The sequence below is a fragment of the Hippocampus zosterae genome, chromosome 11, assembly GCF_025434085.1.
Source record: "Hippocampus zosterae strain Florida chromosome 11, ASM2543408v3, whole genome shotgun sequence".
Lineage (NCBI taxonomy): Eukaryota > Metazoa > Chordata > Actinopteri > Syngnathiformes > Syngnathidae > Hippocampus > Hippocampus zosterae.
This window is the reverse complement of record NC_067461.1, coordinates 4,965,970-4,986,731: the sequence shown is the minus strand read 5'-3', so window position 1 is coordinate 4,986,731 and position 20,762 is coordinate 4,965,970. Positions and strand designations below refer to the sequence as shown.

The 20,762-nt window shown below is 44.5% G+C and overlaps 1 protein-coding gene across 1 annotated transcript in view; it reads right to left on the bottom strand.

Moving 5' to 3' along the window:
• LOC127610116 (cGMP-dependent protein kinase 1) overlaps window positions 1-4,106 on the bottom strand; it is a 103,249-nt gene extending 99,143 nt beyond the window's left edge. The window contains exon 1 of the mRNA XM_052079875.1: window positions 3,590-4,106. Within this exon, the coding sequence (XP_051935835.1) occupies window positions 3,590-3,846 (257 nt within the window). The 5' untranslated portion in view covers window positions 3,847-4,106. The remainder of the gene's footprint in view (window positions 1-3,589) is intronic.
• Window positions 4,107-20,762: the final 16,656 nt, after the last annotated feature.

Here is a 20,762-nt window from a genome sequence, read left to right as displayed (position 1 = left end):
CCTGCTGCGAGGCTGGAATATGGGAAGAGTGGCGGGAGGAGAGGGTGGGGAGGTCAGGGGATCACATCATGTCAGACATGTATGACACAGGTGCTCGGAGTGAGAAAACACGTTACGTCACCAGCGCTCGTCTCTGCTTGACGGCATATGGACACGTCGGATGACACGCGGAGGGGCCTCGTGCTGTAAATGTTTTCGAGCCTCACAAGACATTTTGTCCTGGTCTGGAACCAGCAACTTTGTATGCTTCCAGAAGCCTTCGGGGAGTTTTTCTGCTGCTGCTCGCAATCCAAGCGTCAATTAAAGTTTGCAAATGAGGACCTGCCCCACGCGTCCTTTTGTCTCGACTGAAATTCATTCATCTGACACATTCGAGCCTCAGTGTGTGCCAGTTGGCAGCGGTTCTTTTGCTCAGGCACACTCACTGGATGGAATAATAGGGACAATTGCACAATCTAATCGCGTTCAAGAAATGGATGAAGCAATCTATTTTATAAAGATACGAATGCTCTTTTTTCTAATTGACAATATCAAGAGAGGTACTCCTTTCACTACTTTAATGTAGCATTCACTAACATGTTTATTAATAATTAGATATGTCATTAATCCATTTCCGCTGCCCCCCCCCGAATAAAAAAAAAAAAATCAACCAAAACATATTGTACTTCACAATGACAAGCAGTAATCACATCAACAATCAGAATTAAACAATTTGTGCGTCATGACAATTCAATGGGCATTGTGCTCCTCCTTCTGGCATGTCCACCTCGGCCACCAGGAGGCAGCATAAAACATAAAGACATACTACGCGTAGGTTTAATGACGAAACTTAGGGCAAAGAAGGTACAAGGAGGCTCCGATAATATTGGGCATTCTTCACCGAGGATAAATAATATGCACCTGTGAGTATTCTCCATGTGCGTGTGTTGTGAATGACTTGTGTTCAAATAGAAATTGTTACACTTTTTCAGAGAGCAACGTTATCAATATAGTATTGTAAAGGGGGAAAAAATGCTGCGTGGCTCATATGTAATATAAAGAACAATTAGAAAATTCAAATGAACACTGACAAACTGTAAATAAGAATGTAACTCTTCCTTCAACCATCTATGCTGGTGACGGATCGTGACAAGCGGAACAATGAAATGGTTTTCCTTCAGATGGCAGAGGGCACACACTTAAACCGTGTGGCCACTTTTTGAGACATTCCTCAACGAGGAATGTGCCATGATATTTTTTTGAATGCGTAAAATATGTGCCTCGGCTCATGGGGGGTGTACCTAATGGTTTGTCCAAACTTAATGGGCTGCAAATCCTGCACGGGGTCTATTTAAAGCACATTTCTGATGCTTAGTAGGTGATAAGTGACAAGTGAAGTCACCCATGGGGCTTGAGGGGAGGGGGGGGGGGGATCAGCTGTAAGGCAACATGAAAAGAGGGCGGGGGAGGGGGGGTCTGGGCTGTATGGAATGTCCTTTGAGCGTTTCTGCGATATCCTTCGCATCCACAGACGGCATATGGATGGACATGTAGGATTACACGCGGGGGCGTCTCATGTTGCAATGTTTTAGATTCGAGCCTGACATGACATCAGCATTTTTTTTCTTTCTTTCATTTTTGCCTTCCACAACTATATGACATTTCCCCCCAACTTGTAGAACCATGTGGGAAAAGTCTGTACGTCCGAGCACACTCTGCCCTTTCTGCTAGCACAATTCGGAGCTAGTAATGTTTTGTTTCATAACTAGTGCCACTTTTGACCGACGAGTTTGCGGTTCAACCCGCCTAGTAAACCATTGTGCTGCACTCGAAACATACAGTCAACGACCCGGATGCTAAAGTTGTGCTACTAGTGTGCAGAAATGGAATACAGTTGGTGCACTTGGACTTTCAGCTGGATATTATTTCACATTCGTACTAGTAGGCGGAAAGTGACACTGGTATTGTATTAATAATAATAATAATAATAATAATAATGTTAACAGGACACGATCATTCTACAAGTGAGCAGAAATGTTTGACAAGTAAGGACAAAGAGCATACTAGTACCTGGACCTTAAACTGGATGTTCAGGGTACTGTATAGCGCTTTTCATAGTTGTACAAGTACGCCAAAAGTGGAACGGCTAAAAAAAAGTAATGTTACAGTACACTGTCGTCCTGTTCGTTAGCTTCAATCATTCTACTCGTGCTATGAATTGTCTCAGGACAAAGAGCGTACTAGTACATAGAGCTTTAAACGGGATATCAAGGATATATGGCGTTTTGTAGTCCTAGAAGCAGGCCAAAGGTGGAACGAGTAGCCAAAGTAATGTTACTATTAAGACACAGTTATTCTACTAGTTTTCTGAACTGTCTTGCTCATCGGGACAAAGAGTGTACTAGTACCGAGACCTGAAAGTGGATATCAAGGATATGGCATAAATCAGGCATGTCCAAAGTCCGACCCGCGGGCCAAATCCGGCCCACGGTCGAATTTCATCCGGCCCTCGGCCCCTGTCATAAAATCAGTGCCGTCTGGCCCGCAGGTTGGGCGCAATGGAACACGTGTTGCATTGACTGAGGTCTCGTAGACTGGTGAGTGATGTTTCATAGAATACTGCTTCCCTCTAGTGGCTAAATGAGTAATAGCATTCACTAAATGAGTAATAGCATTTAGACACTAGAGGGCATCACTCACGAGTTAACAAGACATTACTCCGTGTTTATATTGACTGATATGTCATATTTCAAATGATCCTTGCAGTTGTGGATATGTGTATTGCTTGTTCATTTCCCTGTTGTTCGAGTCAAAGGTTTTGTGACTATTGAAAAGTCATGGTGATACATTTTATCTTTCAAATCAATCAATTTGCACTCAGGAGACTTCTGTTTAAGAAAAAGTCAAGTGAATAAGCAGTTGCATGTGATATACCTGTTTCAAATGAACCAAAAGAAATTCTTAAGATTGTTGAAATTAAAATTAAAATGGAAATGTGAAACAGACTGGCTTACTAAAATTTGTTGAACAATATTGTTGTTCAATGTAAAGAATGTCAGCCAAGGTCGGCCCCCCGACATTTAACCACATAAAATCTGGCCCCCTTGGCAAAAAGTTTGGACACCCCTGGCATAAATGCTCAAACAGCTGATCAAGCATATTCAATAGGATTGATTTCCAGCGCAATGTTGTCATCGTGGGTCAAAAGTGATGCTAGTAGTAGAACACGTATATTAGTAGTATGACTTGTAGTGGACTAAACAGCAGGTACGTGGACCTTCAAATGGATACGAGGACGATGGAATAAGCGCTCAAACGGCTTTCCCAATAGGACAGGAAGCATATGGTCCGGCACGGTGCGCCGTGTCTTCTTCTAATGGAGTATTAAATATCCTCAGACATGCACTTGGGCTACTAAAAGCCAATAATGCATCACACTTCCTCCGGGCGCCCCTCGGGGGACCGTGCGTGATGGATTTGATCAATTAGCAGCCCTTTTACAGTGGGCTGCGTCATCCCCCACACACCCCACACACCCCCGCCGCACCTCCCTCTCAACTCATCGACCCAGCACCCCATTCATGAGAAAGTTGAAGGTGGGAATGCTTACCAGTCGGTTTTGGCATATTTGCGGAAGGTGTGCCTAGACACGTCCTGGTGGGTCTGGGGTTCGGCAGAGATGCCCTGCGCGCGCCGGGTCCTCGGGCCCAGAAGTTGAGCGCTGGGCAGCACCGACTGGCACTTGTGCAGCTTCCTCTTGAGCTCCTGCACCTCGTCGTCGCGGTCCAGCAGACGCCTCTCCAGCTCGCGGATCCTCTCCTCCTTGAGCAGCAGGATCTTGGCAAAGTCCTCGTCCAGGTCGCTCATGTTTGCGGCAACAAGTTTTACCAACACCGCCGCCTAAAAAAAGGGGGGGAAAAAAGAAAGAAAAATAAAGAAAAAGTCGACTCCACTGAAAGAGGGGAAACAAACGTCCGTCCCGATTCGCCGCCGCCCCCCTCCCCCACCCCCGGCTCCACTTGTTAGGATGAGCCGAGCAAAGCGTGGCGTGAAGCGGCCGGATGGAGCGACGTTAGCCCACCGAAGGCTGCCTTTCGTTCGGCTTCTCTTCTTTTCTTGCGAGGGAGGGGGCTGATGTCTCATTGAGAAAACCAATGACAGCAGCTCTTCGTCGGGCTCGCGGCCACGCACTCGTCCACCACCCTCCTCCTCTTCCTCATTCGCCCCTCAAAAAAAAAAAAAGGACGCAAACAAATATTTGCGCCTTTAAACGGCACACGCACGCGCAGATAACACGTCGCATTTCAATGGCGTGCATTTAGAAGTCGTTTTTTTTTTGCTTGCTGTGCACGATCAGAAGTGTTTCGTATGCTGAACAGTCGCCTACTATTCAGCGATGTCAGAATCCTCTGACATGGCAAAACGTGTGAGGTAGCAAGACACTCTCATCATTTGTGAATTGGATTGAAGTGATTGGAATGTTAACGGTAGTACAAACATGTCATTGAGGGGGAGGGGGGGGTCTCCTAAAAAGTAACTACCGGCATTTTGTATCCGAAACGATTTTATTAGCCCATGTTTAGGGGCTATAATGCACTATGCACAAATAACAACAACAAAAAAGAAAGTCAAGATTTGCGTAAATCACAAACACGTCTGCTCCTCGTGTAAGGAAGCCGAGAGGAGTCAAGTGGCATATTCGGGTTTGCTCAGTTTGGTCAAAAAACGGTTTTCAGTCATAATTCGAGGCGTAAAATATTCAAATTTTCTGGTAGAAACGATTTTATTAGCCCATGTTTAGGGGCTATAATCCACTATGCAGAAATAACAACAACAAAAAAAGAAAGTCAGATTTGCGTAAATCACAAACACGTCCGCTCACAGTGAACGTTACACGAGGTTCCTCGTGTAAGGAAGCCGAGAGGAGTCAAGTGGCATTTTCGGGTTTGCTCAATTTGGTCAAAAACCGGTTTTCAGTCGTAATTCGAGGCGTAAAAATTCACATTTTCTGGTAGAAATCCAATTCGGTCGATAACAGAGACGTTCAAAAACCGAGGTTTGAATGTAAAACTATTCCGCTCGAAGCCATACACACACACACAGACACACACACACACACATTGTATGTATAAAATGGACTAGATAAAATAAACATTTTCTACAAGCAGTACTCAAAAAAAATAAAATAGAATAACAACTGAAAAAAATAACCATCTGACATGTGGCGTGCTGTACATACTGTGTAATGTCAATACGCACATGGTAAAATGTATGATTCAGTGTCATCCACCAGAGCACCGCGCTAATGACCCAACAGATTTGCACTGTTTTATCTGTCTGATTAGCATAAGCAGTAATTATATAGTTTGCCAAAGCATCACTCGCATCAGTACGCAGAGTTCGCTACCTGCCACGTTTCACTTGTCTCACTGGCGCTGATTAATCTCCACAGCCAGAAAGAGTCATTTCTGGGCTTCTGGGGGGAGGGGTGTGTGTGTGTGGGGGGGGGGGGGGGGGTCCTACTTCACTGTCTAAATCTGTTTGAGGGGTGATGGAGGAGGGTGTGGAAATAGAGGGGGAGTGATGTGTTCATTTAGATTCAGGGTTAAATATAGAATGCACATTTTCCTGTTAGCTGCTGTAATTCATCGTGTCTCGCCCTGGCGTTTGCCACTTGCCCCCTTCCACCCTCCCCACGCACTCTCTGCCTTCTTATCTTTTTTTTTTTTGTTTCGGCCTCTGCGGGCCTCACAGTGCTTAGCTGAAACAAGGGTACACGCAAAATGGTTATTAACAGCCTCACTGTTATTTTAAAATGTGAGCGACCCCCCCCCCCCTCTCCCCGCCCCACACACACACACACACTACAAGGAAAAGAACTTGGTAAAGTAGGACACACTCATACTGACAGTCAAGGCAAATTTGTGACCAAACTAAACAAAATAAATTGTTGGATGTCCAGACAAAACAAAAAATAGTCTTCATTTGCAAACGAGAGATAACCATTTTGATTCTGGATATTCCGCCAAGTTTCAGCAAAACTCCTGAAGCCCAAAGTAACAGGTTAGTGGGCACAATAACTGTCAGGTCAATAGAACATGTTACCAAGTGATTATTTCAAAAAGTACAAACGAGTTCTTTAACTATTAAGTGATCTGAGAAGTCATTTTACAAAGCCGGGATAATATGAACCGCATTACCCTTTTCTCTGTCTCTGATATTGCTTATGACGAGCATTGCAGATATCGCCAAGTGAGTTATCACGCAATCAGAGTCCTCCGCGTCTCCCGGTGACCGCCGCAATTCAATGGCCAGAAAAAGAAGTAATCGATTAATTATGCATGCATCACTGCTCCTAATGACGGTGGTAAATTATGAGTCACCTTGCTTGACCCCTTGAGTGTATCCACCGCAGGGTTTGCGAGCGTGGGTGGGGGCTTGGAGAGGTGGGGGGGGTCATAAGAAACCACCATCCTATTCAAGAAAAGGCCGTTCATTCATACATGGGGGGACAAAAAAAAGACAAGTTGGATCTTTGATGCGGTGTGACTGACCACAGTGAGTCAAACAAATAAACTCGAGTGAGTTTATTTGCATGTGCGCACGGGGCCAGAAATGCTTGCGCCACCAGTTTGAGCAGGACGCGGGTCACAAACATCAGAGAGGGCGTTGACCTGATTCGCTCTCACCGAACCCGCCGGTGGCAGTGAGCGGTCACGCCCAAGGCCGGTGCGCCCTGCACTCGCGTCGTCCTCAAGGGAGGGAGAAGGGATGAGGGGCGGTGGGATCATCTTACGGATGGCGAGAGGGCAGACATGAAGTCACCGTTTTCCTGTAAAGACACAAGGTGGGAGGGGAGAGTGCAATGGGTAGGGGGAGGGGTTTGTCGCAATATCCGAAAAATTCATAAAAACGCAGAAGCTAGCGCAGCCTTTGTTATTTAAGAGGTAATTCTTAGTTTATTTGTATCATGCATTTAAAAATATGTAAATGAAGCATGTATAATGCGGACAAAAATATATACATTGAATTCTGGGAACACCTGAATTCTATTTCCATTTTTTACTTTAAATCACTCAAAATTCAATATTAGTTAGATTTGCACTATTCCTTTTAATAATAATTGAAAAATGTATATTTTATTTTTTTAACCGCAAAATGCAATGAAAAAAAATCTAGAAATCACAGCGTACTGTTCCCTTTTATTTTAGTGGTTTAATAATGCAAAAAGGAATGATTACAAAAGAAAATAAGAATTAATATAATAAATTAAGTACTATTCATTTTGCAATACAAAACAAAACATGCATGGCATGTTTTAGATATTTTAAAGTGTTTTTGTGTTTCACGCATCTATGAGGAGCAGTGAGCGAGTGAATTAATCGAACAGACTTTTAAAAAATTTTTTATTATCATTTTAAATAAATGGCAGCTGAAACCGGAGTAGCCGGTCCCCATCCGGGATTCAAACCTAGGACCCGTTTAAGCAACACTTACAATCGGTGAGTCACAAAACTGAAGTATACCAAGAAAAGAACACTGTCCCACTGAACCAGACCCCCCCTCCCCCCACCCCCGTCTCCCCATTATGTTCTGGGGTGCTTTCCTCCATCTGGCAAAGTGTCGTCTTGAATCCGCACGGGATGCAATGAAATCTCGAGATTACCAAGGTAAAAAAAAAAAATGTTTGAAAAGTTCTAGCTTTATAAGTACTCTGTTATGTTCTTCCATTTCCACGTCCATGTGTGCCGATACATATGGCGTGTCTATTTCACTGTTCCCTGCTGGTCCCGCTGAGACCGCACCAGCTGTCTGCCTGTCTGGACCTGCCATCCCAGGAGAGGTGAGACATCTTTAGGGAGCTGTTGGGAACTTCTTTTCCGCCACGGATCTTTTTGAGTTTCCAAGTCGAAGGAGTGGGTAGAGTGATGGGGGTGTGGGGGTATATGAAGTGTGTCTCACGCTGTAACATGATATGACATCGTTGCGGCCTGCTGATTGATCGGCTGCGTGGCACTGGAGACGAATTGAAGCAGAGCGCAGGAAATTGACTTAGCAAATGCAGTAATGATACTTCCTTCCTGCGTGGCTCGCATGGCTGTCGCAGACTTTGCTCCCCCCCCACCTCAGATAATTTTTTAATCGTCCCGAAACATCACCGGAGTAACATCATGCGTCAGATGAAGTGAAAAGGTCAAAGTTCAGGATCTGGAATGCGGTGTTCCCATCAGATTCTAGGTATGGGGGGGGGGGGGGGGGGTGTAGCTGTGAGGTGCCAAAACACGATCAGAAGCAACATTGACAACGTGAATTGTAAGATTTTTGTCACCTCACAGTGCAGAGGTCGTGGGTTCGATTCCGGCTCTTGCCTCCCTGTGTTGAGTTTGCATGTTCTCCCCGGGCCTGCGTGGCTTTTCTCCGGGTACTCCGGTTTCCTCCCACATTCCCAAAACATGCATGGCAGGCTGATTGAACACTCAAAAATTGTCCCTGGGTATGAGTGTGAGTGTGGATGGTTGTTCGTCTCGGTGTGGCCTGCGATTGGCTGGCAAACGGTTCAGGGTGTCCCCCGCCTACTGTCCCAAGACAGCTGGGATAGGCTTTGGAACATGAATGAATGAATATTAACAACAGCCTCTTCTCTTCATTTCTCAACATTTCATTGATAAGATATACAGAAAAAATGTGATATTATTCAACAGTTGTGTGCAAAGTCCCTTTCTGTATCACAATACTGTTGGTTTCGATATTTGCGGTGTGCTTCTGGCAGTATTACAAAGTCCCCACCGGAGGGCCATGACTCGCAACTGTCTGAGGACAAGTGGGTGTGAACATCTGATATTGACATTCACCTCAGACAGCATGCGCCCAAGGAAGCGAGCCGGACAACTTTCTGTGCACGACTCGGTTCTTAACGCCGTGACGACGCTGCGGGGCCTTTTTAAGTTTTAAACAGCCGTTTGGAAAAAGCCATCGGCGAGGGGTGCCATATACAGCCATCCGCTCGAGGGCTTTAAATTTCTCAAAATTATGAAAGGGGAAAAAGTTGAAATATGATGACAAACGTTCAAATATGGCTGGGGAAAAAAACTTGAGATGTAGGAGTATTGGAAATATTTATTTTGAAAATATTGCGGAATACTCTTGTACTCTGACAAGGTCTATACAACCAGAAACCCCTGAAAAAAAATATATAAATTTAATTGCATCCATATCGTCTGGTTCTGGGTGTGAAAATGGAGACAAATTATATCATCCCGGGAGTCAAGAGAGCACGTTTCTCATCTCGCCTATCCCAAACAGCGAAATAAACAGTTGAGTGATGTTCTCATGACACAAGAATTTACTGCTGACCATGTTGGGTTTTTTTTTAGGTTTGTTTTTTTGGGTGGGGGGCGTGCGGGCTCTTGTTTATGTTAAACCAAAGCGAGTGACATGATGATGTTCGTCACATTGTGAGGAGCCAAAACAGACATCAGATGCCGTGTTACCGATTGCATACACACATCTGCGGTGCAGATTTATACAAAGTAGATGTGCAGTTAACTAATGGAGGGGGGCCGGGGGGGTTGTTTTTGTTTTAGTCAGTACAAAAACAATGTTTACTCTCAATTTGGCCAAAGTGAGTAGTGAAAACTGGTAACTTGTTTTCAAATGAAGGGAGTGTGTGTGAGAGCATGTATGAGAGGGTGAGTGTGAATACGTTTATGAGAGTGAGTGTTACACCGTGTGACAGGGCATGTGGGCCATCGCCACCTACAAGTCTGTGTGAGAGCATTTTTGTATGAGTGCCATATGAGACACTGTGTGAGCGTGTGTGTGTGTGTGTGCTTGCACGTGTATGTGTGAGAGGAGGGTGTTTGGGTGAGCGAGCGCAAGAGTGGGAGTGAATGCGAGAGTGTTTCTAGTGTGTGCGAGCGTACATGTGAGATTGTGTGTTAGAGTGCAAAAAGTGTGAGTCGGTGTGAGATTGATTGTGCGTGAGCGTATGTGTGAGTTCAAAGTGAGAATGTGTCACTCCGTGAGAGTGGAAGTGCGTGTGAGTGAGACTTTGTGTTAAAGTGTGCGAGTCTCTGTACGCGTGAATGAGGAAGTGTGTGAGTGTATTTAAGAGTGAGAGCGCGTGAGTGGGTGTGTGTCCCCCCCCCACCCCCCCGGGCTCTTGGGTGGGTGACATCTATGCCAAAAACATGTCGAGTTCTGTCCACACGTCAGGCGAGCGCGACGTAAGCACGCGTGTGCGTCGAGACAGGAAGTGGGTGGCCAGTTGTGCCTATACGGCGCAGCCTTCCCCTCTTTGTTATTTACCCCCCCCCCCCCTCCCCCCGCCCCCCTGACAACGTAAAGCGTACCATCTGGAGGCCATGCACAAGAATTTCAGTGCTATGGTGGCAGGAAACGTGGGGTGCACTGGCTAACACCCCAAACGGGGGCGCTTTCCAAAAAATGGCAGTTCAGCTTTTACGAGACGCGATTCAGCTTGGGGATGACTGTTACGAGAAGGGAAAGTATGAAAAAGGTAAACAAAAGAGAGAAGGCCGCTGGAGTTTGTGGGCGACTACAAATGAGCAGAATAAAGCACGTTCCATTTGATTCAATGCAGAATAATTGTGGAAGGAATTTGAATTAAACACTTGCGGTCCATCATCGGGTGATTGGTGAGCTCTCGGCGCTGAATATGTGCACTTTTTGCTTGAAATTTGCACTTCATTTGAATTCTAATGGCTTGTGAAAGAAACTCCAAATACATTAGCGAAAAGTGCTTTATAAATTTCACTTTTATAAAGAGAATGACGATAGTGGATGGATGGATACCGTGTAAATTTGAAAGACGAGAGGAAGCATTTCGAGATTAGCCTCATTTTTCCTGAAGAGATTAGAAAGGAATTAATGAATTTCTCAATCCTCTCCCATCCTGAGTTTTACGCCGACAAAAAGAAACTGGTTCATTTCATAAAGGGATGGTCAATTGATAAAATGTCATCGATATTATAATTGAAGACAATCAAATAAATTTTATGTAGATTGTGAGATATCGGCCCGGTAGTCCAGTGGTAAGCACTTCGGCTTCACAGTGCAGAGGTACCGGGTTCGATTCCAGCTCCGGCCTCCCTGTGTGGAGTTTGCATGTTCTCCCCGGGCCTGGGTGGGTTTTCTCCGGGTGCTCCGGTTTCCTCCCACATTCCAAAAACATGCATGGCAGGCTGATTGAACACTCCAACTTGTCCCTAGGTGTGAGTGTGAGCGCGAATGGTTGTTCGTCTCTGTGTGCCCTGCGATTGGCTGGCAACCGATTCAGGGTGTCGCCCGCCTACTGCCCGAAGACAGCTGGGATAGGCTCCAGCACCCCCCGCGACCCTAGTGAGGATCAAGCGGCTCGGAAGATGAATGAATGAATGAATGAATGAATAGATTGTGAGATGATAAATTCAGTTTGTTCATTTTGAAAGAAAAACTCCCAGTAGATTAAATGCTTTTAAATGTCTTTTTAAGGTCTGGAAACCTTTCACAGCCACCCGACTAATCGGTGAGAGAGGATCCTCAAATAGTTTTTTATGACAAGTGATCTAATCGTTGCATCATGAGCTAACTGCATTGTTTGGGTTGTCTGGTTTGGCAGCTGCTGTTGGCTTAAAAAAAAAAAAACGGGACCTTGAATTACTTTGAGGCATGCCTATCTCAGGAGGTGAGCATGCAGTGTCGAGTGGAAGGCCCGACTGTAGGCAGCCGGCTCTGACTCCAGGGGCACAGCACGGGCCTGGCTTCAAGCGCCACATAAAAAGCCCCCACGGCTAAAGATAGACACGGCCGGCGTGCGGGGGACGGCCATAAATCACCGGGAGGAACCCCCCCCCCCCCCCCCCCGCCCCGAGGTCCCAACTAGAAAGCCCAGAACTGCTGTCATTTAGCCGATCTTCCACCTGGACCGCAACCCGGCCCCCTCTCAGTATAAAAACAAGGCTATTTGTTGCCAAACAATGACCGCACATTTTTTGGTTATCTTTGCTAAAAATATAAGCGCCCCCAAAGGGACTTGTCGCATTCCTGCCCGAGTTGAACGTACAACAGGCCGCCACCTGCAGCATGTCAACTGGCGCAGACCGCTACTCCGCAGAGTCGACACTAGAAACCCCCCACCACATGCTCAACCCCCGCTCCGTGTGAAACCAATTCCCATCACTCCGGCAGGAAGTGCTAGTAAAAAGTGCCCCAGAAGAAGACTTAACTACTGGACGGCCGCAGATAAAGCCAGAACGCGTCACACGGATCAACGTGTCCTGAGCTTAAGCACACCCGGCCAACACGACTCAGATAACAGTGGCAGTCTGCCGGTCTTCTGGTAATGTCCTGAAAATAAAAATTCATAAATAAAATGGAGACTTGTTTACATGGAAATTCCTGGAAGTGCCCCAAAAAATAAATGTCAGTCTTCTGAAAGCAAAGAAAAAGGAAGTCTTTCATTTAATCTATTCGTGCAAACAGGTAAAAATGACTCATGCCTGAAGGTAGCATCTTAACCGAGTGCCATCACGAAATGTTTATGAGTAGCTATAATAACATTAATCCCAAATTGTGTGCACTTAGCTTTGGAACCATGCAAAAGTATTTTATTTTAAGAGGTATAATCCCCCGAAAGAGATCAACTACGGTACATTACAAAGTCTGTCGCCTTGGTTTGAAAAGACCACCCAAAAAAAAAAAAAAATGCACGAAGCGTTACGATGGTTTTCTGTTCAAAGGAAAGAAGGCAAAAGTGGAAGGCGGCCATCTTTGACTGACATTTATTGATGGTGGGGTGTCCTCCAAACCGCGGGGAGGGATTGTGTTGCATTTTGTCTTAGCTGTCAAGTCTGAACTTGTCAGTATTGGGCCATCGGGGTCCCAGCTAGCACAAGTACTGACCTACATTTAAGAACCTAAAGTCTAATTTTCGTCTCATTAAATAGTTTTTTTTTTAAACAAGGTGAAGATAAAGACATTCAATCATCCCACTCAACCTACAAAAAAAAGTGGCCATCTTTTTTTTTTTTTATATATATACCAAAATACAAAGTATTGTAAAACAGCTACCTGCAATTCACAGTTTTATTATTGTAAGCGTTAAGGGACAAAAAATTTTATTTATTAGTTCATGTTTTTAAAAAATCAGCCAATTAATCAGTCGGCAGAAAATTATCGGAATCGGTCTTAAAAAATAAAAGTCCAAATCAGCTTCACGTTCACACGCCTGTTCCACTGTCATTCTTATTTCCATTTCCTCGCCTTGAGCATACGCCATTAAGAGTTTTGCCCCCCCCCCCCCCCCGCAAGTGTCGGTGCGATTTTGATGTTTCATTCAAGTAACGCACCCCTCAGCCAAGGAGTTCATGACACTCAAATGCAATTTTACACATTTGCATCACAAAGACGACGCCGGGCCGATATTGCGAATTGGCATCATCGCCGCTCGCCATCTTATACACAGGATGCAGTTGCCTGGTAGCCGACAGACGCTTTCTTCGCTTCTAATCCACCGGAGGGGGCTCGGCGGGAATAAGACCGTACACCCCAGAGGGCAAGAGTTCACTCATGTAACAACACTGACGTGGTCTTCACGATAGCGCGTGAGAGACTTCAATATTACATCCATAATAAATCTGCTATGCAAGGTACAACTTGCACAATGGAGAAAAAAATATATATTAAAAAGGAAAATGAAATACTGCAAAACACTCATTCATGCCACGTTAAATGCATTGCCCGCATTTAGCCACGGCTTTGATCGCAACACTGGAAACATAGTTTCCGCATGGACGGGTATACAGCACAGTGTCGAGATCGTACATGATAAAACTGTTCAAGTGGCGCATGAATCACCCTCGGGGAACGCTCGCAGAGATTTGGAAGCAAAGTCCGGCACGGCTGCTGGGAAACAGTCCAGCGAGTGTTGCGTGCTGGCGGCGTGATCGCTCTTCATTTGGTTTGTGGCGCACTAAATCAGCCGTGCGGGGATCCATTAAGGAGAACACTCTGACCCTTCTCTGACAACAAGCAATCACATCGCAGCTTTTGTAGAATTAGTCGGGAGAAATTAGCTTTGCGAGTTTGGCGTTTTGTCTGTCTGTGCAGTCTTCACAGAGTGGCTGGGGGGTGCCGTTATGCATGCTTGGTGGCCAACTACGCTTGCTGTATGATTCCAGAAGATCTAAACTGTCCTCTGGCCATTCCTTGACTGTAGCGTATATGAAAGTGAAGATACGTGTGAAGACACAAGCCAACAACATTGCACACTTGGATACTCTGGAATGTGATCCAGCACGGTTGAATCGCTTCAAAAGAAAAAAAAAGTTCTCAGTGTAGTACCATCCTGACCACTATTTTCAGTCGTATAGTAGTGTGTTCATTAAAAAAAAAAATCCTGAATAATCGATGTTATTGGAAGCCACTGAAACATCTTGTGGTTTTTGAACACTGTGCTTAAATTCATTCATTCATTCATCTTCCGTACCGCTTGATCCTCACATGGGTCGCGGGGGGTGCTGGAGCCCATCCCAGCCGTCTCCGGGCAGTAGGCGGGGGACACCCTGAATCGGTTGCCAGCCAATCGCAGGGCACACAGAGACGAACAACCATTCACGCTCACACTCACACCTAGGGACAATTTAGAGTGTTCAAACAGCCTGCCATGCATGTTTTTGGAATGTGGGAGGAAACCGGAGCACCCGGAGAAAACCCACGCAAGCCCGGGGAGAACATGCAAACTCCACACAGGGAGGCCAGAGCTGGAATCGAACCCGGTACCTCTGCACTGTGAAGCCGACGTGCTAACCACTGGACTACCGTGCTTAAATTTATGAAAGGGGAAAAAAAAAAAAACAGTATTGCACACCAAAAGGCGCACTGGATTATGAGGTGCACCTTCAATGAATGGCCTATTTTGCAATTTTTTTCATACATTGGATGCACCACACAATAAGACGCAATATATGATGCATCCACTAGATGGAGCGACGCTCAAGGAAATGCCAACAGCACACGACTCTCCACCCTGATTTATATAGCGACGATCAGATTTCAGTCAAACGTATTTAATAAAGCATCGACACAGTGCATTTAACCATCAGAGTTATAACAAAGTTATAACATTGACTCGTTAACGTTGAACTCTCTTGCCGCTGCTCTATTTCCGCGTTCAACTGCGAAACCGATCGCCTTAAGTTTGAACTCTGTGTTGTACACATGTCTCGAGCAAGGAGCTATTTTGGGGTTGGCATATTACCGTAATGACCATTCACAAGGCGCATCAGATTTTGAGGCACGCTCTGAGCTTTGAAGAAAATGGTAGGATTTTAGGTGCGCCTTTTAGTGCGGAAAATACGATACTTAACTGAGTGCCATTGATATAAAAATGGAGTTAACTACTGTGCTGCGCCGGTGACTGGTTCCATCTTGGAGGCATGTGTCATGCACTAGTAGCCATCACAGATATCAAATAGATTACTTCAAACTATTTCAACATTTATTTGCATACTTAACCGTTTCATTCACATTGTAACCTGATAACATGATAAACTGTCCACTGTGGACCTGAAAGGGTTAATGTACAAGTACACCCTTTGCCCTCACAACTCGGACAAATATGTTGCCAGTGAGGCAAAACTGTGCACAAGTTGACATCCTTCCACTACCTATTTCGTAGTCCAACTTTATAACTTCATTAATAGCACTATTGTCAATGAGCACACAATTTCTCCTAGCTCGTAACATAGTAGCCCCTGCTCACCCCGCCCCATCTACGGGGGTCTGCTAACGGCTTTTGTTGCCATGACGATTTGCGGGCTGCAACTTGTTGAGACACAGAGACTAAAAATCAACTCATCACTCACCAAGAGAGAAAGCATTGATTCCATTTTCCCTCATGAATGCAGCACTTCATCACCAAGCCAATTAGTTTTAAAGGCGGCAGAGAAGGCTTCGCTGGCTTCGATATTCACAATAAACGGACGCCACGTGCGTCCTATCCTCGTGAGCGTCACTCCATGCTTTACTCTGGCGAGAAAGAGGCCGCAGTATCACCTTGGCTATTGACAGCCGATGAGTGAGGCACCTCAGCAGCGGCGACAAATAGACCCGAACGACACTCTCATTGCAAGCGGTCAGAGAGGCTGCAGGCAAGTGTTGAACCAGCGAGGAGGAGGAAGTCGAGCGAGTTGGCGTGCGTGGGCAACTCATTTCACGGCCTCTTGAGACGCGCACGTTTTCCCCCCCAAAATGCATGCATGAGTGTCATCATTCCACCGCCGCCATCTTCAGCGCCAGTTCGACACTTTGATTGCACGAGATGCCATCTCCAGACACTCGGAATGAAATCCCTGAATGTACGTAACCCGACCCCGTTACAAAACAGCAGAGCTTCGCAATGACTTTTCATGTTGGAAAAATTATACATTTAAGTGGTTTGCCTCGGTGAGCTATTGTGACTGTGATCAACCATTAAAAATAAATAAATAAATATAAAAAATATAGCGGGCGGCCCGGTAGTCCAGTGGTTAGCACGTCGGCTTCACAGTGCAGAGGTACCGGGTTCGATTCCAGCTCCGGCCTCCTTGTGTGGAGTTTGCATGTTCTCCCCGGGCCTGCGTGGGTTTTCTCCGGGTGCTCTGGTTTCCTCCCACATTCCAAAAATATGCATGGCAGGCTGATTGAACACTCTAAATTGTCCCTAGGTGTGAGTGTGAGTGCGAATGGTTGTTCGTCTCTGTGTGCCCTGCGATTGGCTGGCAACCGATTCAGGGTGTCCCCCGCCTACTGCCCGGAGACAGCTGGGATGGGCTCCAGCACCCCCCGCGACCCTAGTGAGGATCAAGCGGTTAGGAAGATGAATGAATGAACGAATGAATAAAAAATATAGCATATTTCTACCCTTTGTGTAGATGTAGATGTGTAGATGTTTTGAAAAACTGGCAAACGCGTATCGTACCTCCACAATTGACACCTCCAATTAAAAAGGGGTTATAGTCACGTTTGGACGTTGCAGGATGGCGGAAAACCATTTCAAACGAAGAGGATCATAAAGCATCAACATCACACATCACATGTACATCAACAAAAACAAAAAGAAACAAACCACCTTCACACGAGGTTCATCAATAGTATTAGTCAGCATGCCAGCCTAAATAACATAAAGCATAAACTAACTTCACTCATGGGCCAACAAATATGTGCACATGCACTTCAGATAAATAGTAGAAGTCAGTGCACCTACTGTCACTTTTGGAATCTTCACAAAATAATATATGTCAATTGAAACCGCAAAGTAGACTAAGCAGACCAGTCATGCCGGACGATGGTGCCTAAGCACTACTTTACGACGAAGACAAAATAAACATTTTTGATAATAATAATAATGAAGACATTTTTTCTGTATTATTCGACACATTATCACAATCAGAGGCAAGAAATATGAATACTGTTAATTTTGGGACCTCATTAGACTGAATAGTATGTATACTATACATATAGTGTATGGGGAGTACTGAATGTTGTTCTTATATTAGGATCACTTTGGGAGTATCGAGAGAGAATATTCAAAAACACATGCTCCATTGCAGGTACCAAAAAAAAAAAGTATGGAAAGTATTTAGCGCCCCCCAAAATCAAATAAATAAAATAAACATTATTTGATGACATTGGCACCCCGTCAGATTTGGGCCCCAATGCCGCCACATCGGTCAGAGCTGCTTTTCCACACTCGACAAGTCATAACTCCTCACCGACTTGCAAGTAACATCTGAGGTCACATTAAGTTTTAGATATGGTTCTACGTTACAACAGTAATGTGATGAGCGATGATAGGGGGAAAAAAAGAACAATTGAGGGACCGATCACTGGTATTTCTTTCTAATCGGCTTATAAATCGCATATAAATCAAAGCAAAGGGAGTAAGAGTACAGCAACATAAATGCATTGACGTCAAATAAATGCAGAGGCATAAATGGCACTGTGTGTGCTTGTACACAATGTGGCTGTTTTATTGCCACTGCCCGCCCCCCCCCCCGCCCCCCGCCCTCTTTTTCCTGACCCATCCATTAAAAGACAAAGTCCCATTTGCTCTGCAACAACAATATTATCTCCACGGACTAAGTATGGTATTACATCGAGAGGCCGCGGTGCCGTTGAGAATAGAATTTGCTTGTGAACCCATGAATCAAGGCTGCTGTTTGTCTTGGCCCGGCATCCTTGAGGAGGGTTGGTTGAGGCATACTGTATTTGTGCAAGTGTGTTGGTGTGGAAAAGAAAGTGTGTCAGGTTCTTTGTATACGTAGCCGACAGGGACCGACAGACAGAGCGAGACCTGTGTGGACATGTGTGAGACATGCAAAGTCATTTGTGGCGGTACCTCAGTGGTTGTTGGGCTTGAGGGGTAGTACTTCACTAGATCCACCAGATGACACTGTGATGAGAAAAAAAAAAGCTAGTTCATCGTCAAATTATTGTAGACTGCGAAATTGTGTGCATATTATTGACATAACAGTTCAATTTATTATATGACCAAACCGTAACTAAATTCTCTGGCACTGAGTCACAGATTATTCTTATTTTTATTATGAAAAAGATAAAATACATTGAAGAAGCCATCCCTCGTTTTTCATGGCGTTGGTCAGCCCTAAATAAGATAAGATAAGATATCCTTTATTCGTCCCACACTGGGGAAATTTACAGCCTCCAGCAGCAAGAATGTATGTAGAAAGAAGAAAGAGGAAAAAAAACAACAAACATCTTTCAATTAAATGCAATATGAACACGAAATGGATAAATCGCAGTACTATTTATCAAAATCAGGATAAATAAATAAATAATAAATCAGGAATGTTTTAGTTGAATTTTTTTGTTCTCCAATGCATCGATACCGAGCGTCAATTACAGGAGTCAACACACTTTTACTAAGTTGTTGTTGTTTTTTTTATTAATCAGAGAGTCAAGAAAGCTTCTAGAATTGTTTTTATTTTTGCGCCGAATCAAGAAAATTTCAAGAATTGTTTTTTTTTTTGGCGCCGATTCTGAAAATGCTCTTGTTTTTAGGTTTTTGTCACAATAATAATGTACCGGTACTCAGTAATATCGATGAATTAAGGTTTAGGTTCACCAACAGGTGGAATAGTTTTTTTTTTTTTTTTGGAAACGTCAGCTTTAAATTACGTGTGATAAAATCAACATTGCGCAAGCTGTTGTGAGTCAAGCTTAAAAACAAAAAATATGAAAATATCTCAACAATCTGATGTTTAAGAAAAAAAGTTGATGGGGGTGGGAGGGTCTGCCTAAAAAATACATTGGAGGACACTAAGCCATCTCTGAATAAAATTTGCTGTTGACCAGTGTCGAATGCTAATTTTCGCTAGAGTCAAGCTTGTGAGCAGGAAAAAGATTCTTTGGACAAGTAAGTATTTACTGGGGCGCTTTTCACCACACGCATGACAAACAACACCGTTAGTTGGCTGGAGTTTGGACTGACAAACAGGAAGAGCTGTATCACCCCCTTTGCCAAATGAAGCCTGCCAAAGCTTCATAATAGAAGCAGACAAGCTGGGAAATGAGAGCATCCTTCAGCATTATGTGATCAAGTCAGCTCCAAAAGCCAAGGAAGAGGAGGAAGGACAACGAGGAGGCCCTTCTATGTGTGGGAGGTGCAGCACTCGGGCTCTTTGGGGAGGGAGCTACAAATTCTCCGGCGGGGCAAAAGGCAAAAACGAAGCAGCGCTGCATAAATAACATCACCCCCGAAAATAAAAAAAATCTCTTTTCAGTGCTTTCAGCAGCCATTCAGAGAAGCGTCCATTTATCAACAGCTGAGGTCATGAGCGAATTTCGTCTTGGTCGAATCATTCTTGCCTCTTTCAAGGGGCCTCTGTGGGAATATTCCAGAGTAGGTGATGACTGATGAGGTTTTATAACGATGTTGAACATTCAGTTTGATGAAAGATTACTTTAGACATGAGGGCAGCTGAGGGCTAGCGCTAGCTTGGCTTTTCTCCTGCATGTGAGGCCCATGAAGACTAAATTGTCCATGGGCATGACTTTGAGGGTAAATGTTTGTTATGCGCACTGCAATTGGCTGGCAACCAGTCAGGGTTGCACCTCGGCAGGGATTCCAGCTCAACCGTGAGCTGACTGATGACAACCACAAGAGAAATTATTTGGAATATTTGAACATACATAGCCCCTTGTGCTTCCACCAGGCCTTCCATTGCAACATGACTTGGCCTGATTATTTATATATACTGTGTATATATATATGTATATATATATATATATATACATATACATATTTATATATACTGCGTATATATATATATATATACACACATATACATATATATATATGTATATTTGGGGGTAGATTCGGAATGATAAACAGGAGAAACATAGTATCTGAAACATATAAAAATGTTGAGTGACTTGATTTTTGTGGGGAGAAATAAAATGCAGAGAATGAGTTCTCGAACCGAATGTTGATTTGCTGTTGAGCAGTTTTGAGCCGTCCTGGAATGCTAATTTTTATGAGAGAGAGCCCTTGCAATGGTGAAGGAAACAAAATAATAAATCACAGTTCGTTGTTTGCCTCAAAGCCTTTGTTGTTGGGTTAAGAGGGTGGATCTTTTATACATGCACGGGAGAAAAGTAGACTGAAACCAATTTTAAGCATGTATTGTGGACGTATCCACATATTTTGTCCATATTTAACGGTTATTTTGTCAAACATCTGATTAAGAAGTGTGTGGTTCTGTGTCCCCGCCACCCCACCC